At 46.4% G+C, this 14,000-nt stretch overlaps 2 protein-coding genes across 3 annotated transcripts in view; one reads left to right on the top strand and one right to left on the bottom strand.

The window, feature by feature from the left end:
- PERM1 (PPARGC1 and ESRR induced regulator, muscle 1) overlaps positions 1-14,000 on the bottom strand; it is a 101,772-nt gene that overhangs the window by 2,422 nt on the left and 85,350 nt on the right. The window lies entirely within an intron of this gene.
- Positions 1-14,000, top strand: part of PLEKHN1 (pleckstrin homology domain containing N1) — a 58,405-nt gene that overhangs the window by 38,947 nt on the left and 5,458 nt on the right. For both annotated transcript variants that reach the window (XM_028740780.2, XM_028740781.2), the window contains exons 8-12: positions 648-728; positions 10,223-10,292; positions 10,856-11,010; positions 11,623-11,808; positions 12,872-13,141. In XM_028740780.2, coding sequence (XP_028596613.1) covers positions 648-728; positions 10,223-10,292; positions 10,856-11,010; positions 11,623-11,808; positions 12,872-13,141 — 762 coding nt within the window. The remainder of the gene's footprint in view (positions 1-647; positions 729-10,222; positions 10,293-10,855; positions 11,011-11,622; positions 11,809-12,871; positions 13,142-14,000) is intronic.

The following is a 14,000-nucleotide window of genomic DNA, read 5'->3' as shown; positions in this document are numbered from 1 at the left end:
GAAGAACAAAGAAGCTGGGGTTCTTTTGGCCTAGCAGGTTCAGGTACCACCAATCTGTTGTTTGTTTTGTTTTCTTCCCAGAGGAGCCCAAGTCTTTCAGAAACTCCAAAAAGGATTAAGGTCAGCTCCAGACTTAGGAGTTATACATTTAGAGCAAGTTTTATACCACTTTAACAGTCATGGCTTCCCCCAAATAATCATGGGAGCTGTCATTTACCCGTCACAGCGCTACAATTCCCAACTTCCTTAACAAACTACAGTTCCCAGGACAGCCACTCCCAGTCACCATAGACAATACTGAGCTAGGGTCTGACTCTGTGTAAAGCAACTTCCTGTATTCCTTTGTCGTAAGGGAAGGGCTGTGGCTCCACAGTAGAGCATCAGCTTTCATAAAGACAGTCCCAGTTTTAATCCCCTGCTTTTCCAGGTACGGCTGGGAAAAACTCCCTGGAGAGCCACTGCCAGCCAGTGCTGACAATATAGAGCTAAATGGATCAACGGTCTGACTCAGTATAAGGCATCTTGCAATGTTCCTAATTCTGTATCTTTTTGGTACCTTCTGCGCTTCTGGTTTCATCAAGTATTTAGGCAGGTTGAATGTTCAATTTCAGCTCCATATGAACCTTGATCTTCTTGGTCTCTTACAGGAGCAGCATGACCGACTACTGATCCTCTATCCTTCCACCCTGGTCATAGTATCCGAAGAACGCAACGGCCTCTACTTTAAGGTAGGAGCTTCCCCCCACGCCCTACACACCCCTGTACCCTTGATTTAATGTTGCCTATATAACATCTGTGTTATGTAATTAGGGCTGCAACCTGAGTTTAAAGACCTTTTAATCAATCCATACTGTGAGTTTTAGTCGGTCAGTCTGTTGCTTTTAAATTTGCATATGGTTCGAAACAGTATTTCTGAAGCAAGACGCAGACATCCTAGAAGACATTTTCGTTCTGTGTGTGAGGAAAAGGAGCATGCCTCTTTTAAGATGATAATTGCTATATGTAGATTTTGTAATTAGAAACATCAGTACTTTTATTTGTTGCCCGGTTAATCATAGCACCTTTGCAGTTGTTTAAAAGTGGTTTTAAAAATACATAAATAAGTATAAAAAAAAATATATTATAGGCATACCTTGTTTCTCAAATGGCTTAGTTGCCTAACAAATTGGCTCCCGAATGCCGCAAACCCAGAAGTACCGTATTTTCCCATCTATAAGACGCCCCCATCTATAAGACACCCCCTATTTTGGGGGACTCCAAATTAAGAAAATACCCATCAGCACTACCTGTATATAAGACAAGCCCCAATTTTAAACCTAATGTTTTGCTTAAAAAAACCTAGTCTTATACACGGAAAATACGGTAAGTGTTCCGGTTTGCGAACATTTTTCAGAAGCCAAACATCCAACGCGGCTTCCACTTGAGTGCAGGAAGCTCCTGCAGCCAATCGGAAGCCGCGCCTTGGTTTCTGAATGGTTTCAGGAGTCAAACTAAGGTACCACTGTATTGCAAATTCTAAATACAAAGATTGAAAGACTAAATTCACCCATCAATAAATATGCAAATGTTATTTAAATATTAAATGCAGACTGTACAAAAATGCTCCACATTATTCAATATAGGTTCACCCAATTAATCCGATAGATAGATAGATATAAATAGATAGTTCTGAAAGAGGTTGCTTAAACTGAGTCTCTTTCATATAGTAATGGCATCTCAAATATTTCCACATCTATGTCTCCCTCAATAAGAAATATCAACCTGGTGCCCCCAGATGTGGCTGGATTACAGTTCCCATCAGCTCCCACATTTGAAGGGTTCTTGGTTTATGAGGGCTGAGCTATATGCTTTTATCACCACCTGAATATTAGTTCCAATACAATATGCACAAACTCCATTGTTCTTTGAATCTATGAAGCACTGCAGACTGAATAATATTTTTTAGCGTTCTCATGGTGTTCAAAGTCCTTAACAAACATTTTTATGGGTAATGTAAATTAAAGTGCATGACTCCCCGCCAACAATCCTGGGAACTATAGTTTGTTAAGAGTTCTGGGACGTATAGCTCTGTGGGGGTAAACTATGGTTACAAGGATACTTGGGGGGGAATTAGGTGCTTTAAATATAGGGGTTGTATCCAACTAAGTTGTATTCAGTGTAGACCGCTTGAAATGAATGAACTAAAGTTAGCTCATTAACTTCAATGGGTCCAATCTGAGTTAGGGAAGCATCAGACAGAATCCTAGGGTGGTATCCAGTTCAGAGTAGTCATATTGAAATTAATGGACCTAACTTAGTTGTGCTGATTAATTTCAGTGGGTCTACTCTGAGTCAATGTTCGAAACTCCCATTGTTCTAAGGCACATTTTGCGACAGGGAATTTCATTAGCGCCAACAATTTCTGCGCCTAAGGTTTCAGATTAAAACTGCAGAGTGGAAGGAAAGGAGGACCTTTTTTTGCCTCCCCACTTCCAGCTACTCTCTGAAGACTAGAGAAGAGACCCTCTGAAGAATATTAGGGGAGTGGGCAGGGGAAGGACTAGTCCATGTGAAAAATGAACATAATATTTTAGCTGCAGTTCATTCATTTTCAGCTTTGAATTCTTGTTATAAAAAAGCACACCTAGACATTCTGTTGTTGCTCCCATAACCTAGGTTTAAGGTGCCATTTAGCTCCTAGCTTTCATATCTCTGTTTCTAAAACTGCTCTGAGTAAAACATAGTTGAATACCACTCTCTATTTCTGATGTATAGTAGAGTTGGAAGGGACCCTGAGGAATATGCAATGCAGGAATATGCAGCTGTCCTATAGGGCTATCCAGGCAGAGCCGTTGCCAACGGCCCCATAAGACAGATCAGCAACTTGAGTCTGTGGCAGAGGTGAAATGTGAACTGAGGGCTGCTATGCTCCACCTCTTTTGCTTCTTCTGCCCTGGCCTGTGCTTCCTGTCTGGTGAGCTGGCTTCATCAGCCTCTGCTTGACAAGTCAGCCAGCGTTTGTGTCCTTGGCTGTAAGTGCTCTTGGCAAAGGAAATACTTTGCCGCCACCTCCTTTAAAAAAGGGGGGGGGGAGAGACCGAGGGTAAAGTTGGCCAACGTGGAATATATTTTTGTCCACTTGCTTGGAAAGCCGGCTATGGCTTCTGAATATTTGTGGTTAAGCTGTCTCGGAACCAGAAGGGCGGTGGCTCCATTTGCTTTCCTTTGAAGCTGGAGAAGTGACCTCACTCAAGGTTCAAAGGCCAAGCCCATCTGTGGCCTCCTTCTCATGGAGGCAGTGTTGACCTGGCTGTATCACTTCATACTCGCAGGTGGAGGCTTGCATGGCTGAATGCTGCTCTGCATACCTACATCTATGTGGAACGAGTGTGGTATAGTGGTTAGGGTGCCAGGCTACAACCTGAGAGGCCGGGGTTCAAATCCTTACTCACCCATAAAGAACCAGCTACAGGGCTGAGGAAGATCTGGGTAAAGTCCTCTCAGGGGCCCTCTCCTCTGTCAGCGGGCCCTGGTGGATGGACCAGGCTGTGGCAGCAATGCTTGAAGCAAGAATTTCCCACAATTCCTCAGAGCAATGCTAGGTGAGGGGCATTCTGGGAAATTAAGAGTGGCTAGATCTCACTGCCTGGTGTTGCTCAGAGAGCCAGGCCATTTGTGGGAAGGGGGACACACACTAAAAGGGGGGGGCACCAGTGGAAGCATCAGCAGTGGGGCCCTGGCACTGAATTGGCTCTGGGTAACCCAGGGCTTATTTAGAGAGGCTGTACTAGGACCAGAAAGCTTACTGGGTGACTGGGTTGTTCTACCTCTCTTTGATTTTTACAGTTTTACCCATGAGCGTATTACTTTATATTCTGTAACTTTTAAAAAAAATTTTTTTAGAAGTTTCTATTATAAATTGCTTTGATTTTAATGGAAAAGTGACTACAGTTTAGAAACTAAATAAATCCGGAACATGTACCTTTAAAAAAGTAAATTCCTGCCAGAGGTCCTTTTCCCTTTGTTTCAGCAAAGGACCTTTATATGGATTGAATGCAGCTAAGCCCTGCTCTGGGTAGAACCATTGAAAGTAATGGGCCTAAATTAGGGCTCATCCAGACTTCAGCTTGTCCCGCCTCTTTCCCCCAGGAAAACCTGTTCTTTACTGCTGAATTGGAGCAAGTGTCAATCAGGTTTTCTTCAGTGCTAAAGAGCGGGTTTTCCTGGGAAACCAGAAATCTGCTTTGATCTGTGCATATAAGGCACGGGAGAAGCCACTTGGTGCAGGACAAGCAGGAGGGTGGATGAGCCCTTAGTCATGTCCATTAACGGCAGCCGGTCTACTCTGAACTAGACTAGCACTAGATGCCACCCTGTGTGCCCACTCCTCACGCTTGATCCAAGGCTTGTACATTTTATACTTCAGCATGCAGAACTGAGCTCAGAATGTACACTTGAGAGGATGAGCCCTTGGATTCAATGAAGTCTTCACATTGCGTCTGGTTATAGGAGGCAGAACCAATCTTGAGATTCCTTTTAAAATAGCAAATCCTTACAGCGGTTGGGATTCTCTGATCACATTGCTGGGCAGTTGTTACAGGGGGAAAAATGCCTGTGGTTTCCTGGGGTGCAATGTGCTATGGTCCAACTGTCATGGACAGCCGGCTGAATTGGGTGGTTTCCCATTCCCTAGAGCCACCTTTGACTGCCTTCAAGGCGAAGCCAAAGACTGCAGCAACAAAGACATGATTTAAGTATTAAGAACATGAGAAGAGCCTGGCTGCTGGATCAGGCCAGAGGCCCATTATTGCCTGTCAATCTGGGTCCTGCTAGGCTTACATATTCATCACAACCCAGCAGTTGTGGTATGTTTCATGCACACCGTAGGGCAGCTATGATGGGTCAGGCTGGATGGCACGATTCCATGTCTGTGTCTGCTCTGAAGAAGCTGCTCAGACCTTTGTGCACGTACTTGCTGCTTTAGATGGAGACCTTGGCATCACGATAAGAGGAACAGGAAAAACAGCTGTGACACCAAAACAGAAGTGAAAGCGTAACATGTTTCTCCAAACCAAGTGTGCCAAAGTTCTCCCCATCCCGTTCTCACAGTGGCCAACTAGAACAGGATAGCGACAGAACACAAATCTCCCCATTTGTGATTCCCAGTAATTGGTACTGAGAGGCATGCTGCCTCTGACAGTGGTGATAGAAACCTCCTTTGAAGCTAGCAGTCTGCATTTCCCCTCTTAGGAGCGTAAGAATATAGGAAGCTGCCTTGGTTCATCTGCCTCAGTTTGTCTTTTCTAAACTTGCAGCAGCTGTCCAGGGTTTCAAACAGGGGTCTTTGTTTCCCTGCTGATCATGGAGGACCAAATCCCCACAGTAGTTGCCATGAGCCTTGCACTGCTGTCAGGTTTGGGTTTGGGTTGGCGGGCCCAAGGCGGAGGAAGAAACAGAGCAGGACTTGATTGGTCAGAACCAGGGCTTGAGGAGGGGGCTGTTCCTGCTGTGGCAAGACTTCAGACGCTTTGAATGGGGGAGCAGGGATACTGAATCCTCCCCCTGCCCTCCCGCAGAGCATCTCCATGGATGCTGGGAAGGGATGTGGGCAGCCATGGGAGGAGGCAGCCGTGTCTAATCAGGCGCCCAAACAGGGAGGGTGCAGCAGTATTTTCACCTAGGACCAGGCGCTACCTCTACAGATGGGAGCAGGCTCACCCACCCCACAGGAGCACATGTCTGAAATTGCACCCTTCTTGCAAAGAAAGCATGTTGCACCTCCTCTATGAAATGTTGGCAGGTTGGTGGGTGGAAACTGTTGGGACACCTTTGTTGCTTCTGTCTGGTTCTGAACATCTTGCCTGATTCCTGAATTGTGTCTGCTGAACTCTGTGTCTGCCCCGTACCATTGCTTGCTTGATTACCGGTATTTTTCTTACTTGCACGTAAGAACCTCTGTGTGCGTAGATTGGGCATGAGGCAGGACAGTGTGAAGGGAAAGGACTGGAGCTTCTGTTCTGCATGCCAAAGGTTCCAGGTCCAGTCCTTGGCATTAGGAAAAACCCACAGCATGCTAAAATTTCACCGTGGGAATTTTTATCTGTGGCTGAGCAGCTTTGCTTCACCTTTAAACTATATGGATTTGGATATGAGGGAGACCTGGGTGCTTCCAGAGCTCATGATGCTACACCCCCCAAAAACCAGGAAGGTCACTGTAATGACAGTAGTCATCCAGTGGTAGCTGGTGCCTATGGGGCGGAAGGCAGAGAGACAAACAGTAGGTGGAGCCAGAGCCAATGACAGGCCGAGCCACCCCAATTGATTGTAAGTAGGTGGGGATTGGCAGAAGGCAGAAGGAAGACCTTATTTGTCCTAATTGGCCAACTTCCACAGGCAGTCACGCCAGCCCTCTGTACTGTAGGATCTGGCTTTGTAGTGGAGCTCGATGCAGAGGTGCAGCTGTGCAAACTTTCAGCCCTGCGTCGCCCAGTGCATCATCCACCTGCGATGCCACTGCAGGAACTTGGCTTTCCAGGGGCATGCCTGGGCTTGGCATCGCCCTTCTGCAAATGAATTCTTCATTCCTGCCCAACGATGCTGGAATCCGGACCGGCTTTGTGCATTGCCATTGAACAGAAAAAAGTAAACAAAAAAACTAAATTAGGTCACTTTGGGTTTGGTGCAAGCGATGGTGTGTGCGGCAATGAATGCAGTCCACCCAGTGTGACTAGACACCAGGTACTTAACGCTTCCCATAAGCAGAAGCCAAGTGCAAGCAGTGCCCTCACAAGAATCTAAGGAGAGCCTTAGCACTTTGCAGATGTGTCCATGTCTTTGCAGGCCTCTGCTTCCAGATCTGACACTGCGCTCGGCCTTGCCCTCTTGAGCAGCCACGTCAGGCATCCTATGAATGAGGTTTGCCAGGCTTGCGCCACATCTGCCCTGGGAGCTAGGGCTGTCATCGAGGTTGGAGGGAGGCTCTTGCCTTTGCATGCCATGGCAGAGAACGCCTCTTGCTCAGCAAAACCTGTGCCAGCCAAAGCCTCTTGCGGGGCAGTGAGGAATCGCCGGGGCTTCCTGGATGTTCCTGTCAGAGCAAGCTCCACGGACTGGCTTAACTGAAGTGACACACCTCAGAAGGGAATGGTTTGTTTTCGCAGGGGAGGCAAGGATTCCTTTGAGGTCAGGGGTGGCACCAGAGAGCTGGGTGCAGTTTTGGGAGGGCAGGAGGTGCCCTGTGGACAGATGGGTACCCTCTGCCTCTCCCCAAGACACTAGGCACTTCCATATGACAGCTTATTGTGGACTCAGTGCTGTTCATGCTTGCAGGTTTTTTCTCAACAATCCACACAATGTAATTTCAGGAAGGGCTGTAATACAGTGGTAGAGCACCTGTGCATGCAAAATGTCTCAGGTTCAATCCCCAGCACCTCCAGGTAGGGTTAGGAAAGACCCCAGCCTCTATTCCTGTATCCCTGCTCAGTTCTAGAATGGCAGTTTTAGTAACTGAGCCACCTCCAGAAATCCATCTCACGTATCTTTCTCTGAATTTGCCTTTCACCTCTGTCTTCCCCCTGGCTTCTGCCTCTTGCGCAGACACACACGTTTGTTTTGTTCGGTCTTCATGCAGAACTTTGGTCTTTCCAAGATCCTCGTCTTAACTGAGGTCACTTGGAAAGTCAAACTTGAGTCCCCTGCAGCCGTTATCCTGAGCAAACTGTATCGGAGAGTAAACAATGTTTGGGGAGCATCTAAAGCTGGGATGATGACTCAGGAGTTTCGGAGAACAAAGTGCAGAGAGTCTATCTGTTGCAACTGTTTTTTTAGGTAAACACACTAGCGAGACCTGAAACAAATTGTTGCAGTGTGGGGTGCTTCTATTAAGTGTGCCAGTCAGACATGACCTTTTCTTGGATACTAAGAAAGTAAACCGTGGCGGGGTGCGCTCCCGTTGCTCGGTCCCAGCTCCTGCCCACCTAGCAGTTCGAAAGCACTCCTAAGTGCAAGTAGATAAATAGGGACCACTTTATAGCGGGAAGGTAAACGGCGTTCCGTGTGCTGCGCTGGTGCAGGCTCACCAGAGCAGCGATGTCACACTGGCCATGTGACCCAGAAGTGTCTGCGGACGGCGCCGGCTCCCGGCCTATAGAGTGAGATGACCGCACAACCCTAGAGTCTGTCAAGACTGGCCCGTACGGGCAGGGGTACCTTTACCTTTACCTTAAGAAAGTAAATCAGAAAACCTCCCCACCCCACTGTCTAGTCCATGCACCAACAGTTGGATTCTGTAACCTGCATAAATTATGCAAACTAGTGACCTTGATTTGCCTAATTCTGTTTGTGTTTGTCAAAGGAAACAGCTAAACATTAAAGCCCCCTCCTTCCCTAATCCCTCTGAGGCTGCATTACACATTGTCTAAGTGTCCACATATTTTCAAGTAAAAAGAGCCAGGCTGTTGGATCAGCCCAGTGGCCCATCGAGTATCCTGTTCTCATGGTGGCCAACCAGATGCCTGTGGGAAACCCACAAAGAGCTGAGCAAATACCCCATCCCCTTCCCCCTTGCCCACAAACATTCTTTGGCTACTGAGCATGCTCAGTTCTCTTTCAGCTGTTTTGGAGATTCTCTTCGTTTAAAAATACAAATAGATCTGCAAACATTGGAGCTCCATTGAACGTCCTGATAGGCTCCTCTTGTATGCGCATGTTTCCTCTTTGACAACATAGAATCAAGACAGAGACCCAGCTTTTTAAGGCTATGCTTTGGAGTAGAAGCATTTAGATTTGTTTTTATTGCCAGTGTTTATTATTAGGTAGCATGGGCAGATAACTTCCTTAACTGCAAAAAGTCTGGGGTGTTGTTTTTTTAAGGTAGATTTGTTGTGCTAGGGAGACAGAGTGCTTCAACTCATAAAATGCCCAAACCAGTATGCACTAGAATTCCTCCCATAAAATAGTGACTGGAGGCACTATCATGGTGCTTCTGGGTGGCCTGTTTATTGAACGTTCATCTTGATTTGTTTGCTCAAAGCTTACATGGGGGTTAAACTATATTTGATTTCTATCGAGCATTTGTTCTGATCTGTTTATGGGGCAGTTGTATGAAAACAAAAATTCGTCCTGGGCCCCTTCAGACTGGTGGGGGTTTTTTTTGCAGGTGTATTCCATAACATATCATTGATGCAATAATAACACATTAGTGGTAGATTTATACAGGACTGCCAATTCATCATTCCATTTTATTAGCTTATCTGTGATGCTTCCCCAATGTTAGTGCATTACTGCTCTTGCACTATAGCACAACAAAAGTAGGACAAAAAACAAACCAGAACTTTTGTGGTATAAAAAATTACAGGATGCCAGCAGGAAGCTATGGGGCATGCAGGGTGCCCACCCCAAAACTATAGTAGGCATAAGTAGTGCTGGAAGCAAGGATCGCATATAATCACCAGGATAACCAACATGTGCATTCATCACGATTTGTGCTCAATAAAAAGGACCTTGGCAAAGCCCCTTGATTCCTTTGCAGGATGCTTACACACCTTACTGGTAAGAACATAAGATGAGCCGCCTGGATCAGGCCAGGGGCCCATCTAATCCAGCATCCTGTTCTCACAGTGGCCAACCAGAAGCCCGTGGGAAGCCTGCAAGCCGGACATGAGGTCAACAATTTTCTGCCTACCTGTGATTCCTAGCGACTGGCATTCAGTGGAGGGCAGAGCATAGTCATTATGGCTAGTAGCTATGGATAGCTTTGTCCTCCCCCACATTTGTCAATCCTCTTTTAAAGCCATCTAGGTTGGCAGTCAATAGTGCTTCCTGAGGCAGAGAGTTCCACAGTTCAGCTATACACGGCGTGGAGAAGTCATTCACTCATCTCACAGTGTCCCATGTATTTCCAAACCACAGCCTGTTGTCCTAGCGCAATTAAATCCAGTTAAACAAAAAACCATGCACACAGGGTGCTTTAATACACTTTAACTGCTCGATCCTGAAGTTCTGGTGTGTGTGCAGATCTCTCCTGCAATATACTGACAGTCTGGAGGCACCCATAGTGAATCTCCTCAATCGATTTTTAATTTGCCATAGGCGAGTAACGTGTTTTCCAGTTTAGTTCAACAGCATTTGCTTATTTATTTCAAAATATTTTCAACAGGAGGAGACTCAGGCTTGGAAGGTGTGTGTTAATTTTTTTCTTTCAAATTTACTAATCCCCACCCCATCCCACCCCCTCTGCCAACAGGGAGAACTGCCTCTGAATGCAATCCAGGTGCAATTTGAAGAAAACGAGAAAACTTCTTTCCTAATAGAAGGTATGCCACAAATCACAAGCATAGAAGTGAGAAGGGGATTGTTTAATTCAGGCGGAGGAAGTGGCAGAAATTGTGGTGCCTTAGGTAATTAGACCAAGTCGTTGAAGGGACACTTCTCTACAAGGAAGGATTGGGGGGAAAGCAGCATTCAAAAGAGACTGGAGAAATCATAGGCTCCATTCAGACTGTGGTTAAGGAAGCTTTAACTATGGTTTGTTCTAATGAAGTAGCAATCCAGAGTCAGAAATCATCAAGGAGCCGCTGATCTCGCTCAGCAGTAAAGCACATACATACATAAAGCACACAGTACTTTGCATGCAGATACCCCAGGTTTAATCCCCAGCGCCATCTCCTGTTGAAAGGATCAAAGAGCTGATGATGGGAAAGGTCCTGAAGGTTGAGAGGTACTGGAGAGCCACTGCCAGTCAGACAGGACTGGATTAAGTGGGTAAATAAAGCAGAACTTCCCAACCGTGCTTTTTGAAAGGAGCTTGCAAACCATGGTCCGGTGTGACAACCCGAGTGAATCGCATTCAAGGCAATGTAAATTATATTCCTTGCAGGCCGTTTAATCAACTCCATTCGGGTGATTTGCCCCAGCTATGACGATTACCAAGAATGGCTGTACTGCCTGAAGACAGCTCAGTTCCGTAATGCTGATTCCTCCCTTTCTGGATCGGAGAGCTTCTCAGGACCAAAGCCACACCACCTGGCTCAGGTAAGGTTCCACAGACTCCCCGCTTGCTTAAAACAAAACAACCTATGCAGAATACTTAGGAGCTGGCTGTTTCCCCATCCATTTATTGTGCACTAGCTACAGACCCGTCAAAGTGGGGGCGGAGATGATGTAGTTGTTCCAGTGGCTGTGTCGCTTTTGCATCCTACAAGTGTCATACCATTCCGTGGGAGTCTTTGGGAGCAAAAGTGGTCCCAGATCTGTGTGGGTTTTATTTCTTCATCATGCCAGTGTGTGACAGAATGGGCATCTGGGTGGCCGCTGCGAGAACAGGATGCTAGATGGGCCACACTGATCTGATTTAACAGGGTTCTTCTTAGATTATTAATTGTGAGAACTGTATTTCATGTTTACTGTGTACCATTCCTGTTGCACTTTTCAGTTCGTTAATTGCACTTTCTCTTAACAACAGCCCTGAGAGGTAGATTGTGCCAGATAAATCCATAACTGGGTAGGATTTGAACCTGGGTTTTTGTTGCCAGCAGCCAGCACTCTGTCCTTCTGTATCACATTGGCCCAAAGAAAGCCAGCTGTAATTTTGCAATATTTAATAACCGAGAACCCTATCCTCCTCTTCCTTGTTTGTTGCTTCAGTTCTCAGGAAGCGGGAGAGGCTCACTCACGTCTGATGGCCGAACAAACTCCTGGGCATCAGGAGGGAAGGGGGCAACATCGACACACCACTCCCAGAACAGCGCGGGCTCCCTTTCCGAGAGACAGTCATTTGGTGTGATGCCAGAATGCCGACTAGCTGATGACTCCCAGGCTCAACCAGTCCGGGTAGGTAAAAATTTTGGAAATTAGGTGCCCAGATAAGCTGCGACATGAAGTGGTTTTCATGCAACCTCCTTTATGAACAGGATCCTTGATGTTCAGGATCCTGTTTGAATCCTGACCACCAGGGCTTGTATATATTCTGTGACAGGGGCAGGATCTCTAACATAGTAATCCTAATTCTGCATCAAGAAACATTAAATTAAACAAACTTGCATGGCTTTCTCTTTTGTTCTGGTTTTTGCTTGGGAGAGTTTGCTGTATCCTTTTTGGAGTCTGCTAAGGGACGCGGGTGGCGCTGTGGGTTAAAGCCTCAGCACCTAGGACTTGCCGATTGAAAGGTCGGCGGTTCGAATCCCCGCGGCGGGGTGCGCTCCTGTTGCTCGGTCCCAGCGCCTGCCAACCTAGCAGTTCGAAAGCACCCCCGGGTGCAAGTAGATAAATAGGGACCGCTTACTAGCGGGAAGGTAAACGGCGTTTCCGTGTGCGGCTCTGGCTCACCAGAGCAGCGATGTCACGCTGGCCACGTGACCCGGAAGTGTCTGCGGACAGCGCTGGCCCCCGGCCTATAGAGTGAGATGGGTGCACAACCCTAGAGTCTGTCAAGACTGGCCCGTACGGGCAGGGGTACATTTACCTTTACCTAACAAGATTTTTGTTTAGGCAAGCCTCTCCAGACATGCAGAATGTTGACTTGGATTTTAATCAGGCTTTTAGCTTGTTGCTGATTTTAATAACTTTTTAAATGTTGGTTGCTTTTAACTATTTTACTGATCATTTCATTGTTTCATTATTTTTGTAAACCACTTGGGTTTTTTTTACAATTAAGCGGTGTATAAATATTTTAAAATAAAAAAGCAGGCAAGCATAAATTTAATGAATAAATGTTTAATAAAACTAAACTAAACTGACAAAGTGAGAGCTGGGACTGAAGAGGATGTTACAACAAGGAGATATAACTAGGAGACAGGACAAGAACGTAATCCATCATCATGTTAGAGGAAAATGCACATAACTGGAGCTTGATTCTCATATAACCAAATCACATGATTTCTCCTTTTCATTTCAGTGTCCAGGAAAGCCAGTCTCGACAAGCACAGGGATGCCAAAAGCTGAGCTGAAAAGGAAAGGAAGCTCTCGAAAATCCAAAGGGAAATGTGGGCCACTGGCCCAGCAGCCACAACCCCACAGCCAGGATGGGGAAAGGAACCATTTCCAGCTCATCCCAGAGCATCCCAGTGGAGAAGTCCTTTCTCCAGTGTACAATGAGCCATACTCCGCCATGGTGCAGCAACACCACCATCCTGCTCTTCCCCCGTTGCATCTGGATGTGAACAATGTAAGTGACCAGGGGATGGGACTGATGTTCAAACTTCCTCCATGATGGCTATGCTCTGCCTCCACAGTCAAAGGGAGCAATGCTTCTGAATGCCAGTTGCTGGAAACCACAACAGGGGAGAGTCCCCTTGTGCTTGGGTTCTGCTTGAGGCTTCCCCACAGGCATCTGGGTGGACAAGATGGGCCATTGGCCTGATCCAGCAGGCTCTTACGTTGGTAGCAAGGAATTGCAACTCAGAGGCAGGACATGTGCCGAGGTCCAGGCAGGGCTGGGAAAGATGTCTGCCTGAAAACCTGGGGAACTGCTGCTAGTATAAAGCAGAGGTTGGGAAGTTCATTTTTAAAAAGGAACTAAGTCTAGGAGGCTCAGAGGGGTGATAAGGGAGAGGGCTTTACAGTTGTGGCTGTCTGTGGAATGCTGTCCCCAGTGAGGTTCACCTGATGCCGCCTTTGACATCTTCTCAGCGCCAGGGAAAGATAAAACTTTTTGCCCCAGGCCTTTGATAAACTATGATGATGTTGTTTTGTTAGTGGTATGCTTCCAACACTTCATTTCTCTGTAATGAGGGTTGTTTTATTCTGTTGTTATGGCACGATACATTTATATTTATGTTTTAAATGCGTTGTAAGTCACTTGGAGACTTTCAGGTGACAAGTGACTCATAAGTCTAATTCAACTCTCAGGCCTGAGGTTCTCCCCTTCTAGTACCGGTAGTAATTTTATACAGCTTCTTCCCGTGTTCCAGTGCTTACATTGTAATTCCCTGCATGCACTGCATTGCATATGATGTTGCAGGTACACTAACCCATGGGTAGGCAAACTAACGCCCGGGGGCCAGATGTGGCCCAATTGCCTTCTA

This window comes from Podarcis muralis, chromosome 7, assembly GCF_964188315.1.
Source record: "Podarcis muralis chromosome 7, rPodMur119.hap1.1, whole genome shotgun sequence".
In the NCBI taxonomy this organism is placed as follows: domain Eukaryota; kingdom Metazoa; phylum Chordata; class Lepidosauria; order Squamata; family Lacertidae; genus Podarcis; species Podarcis muralis.
The sequence above is the reverse complement of the archived record's forward strand: the minus strand, read 5'-3'. Positions and strand labels throughout refer to the sequence as shown.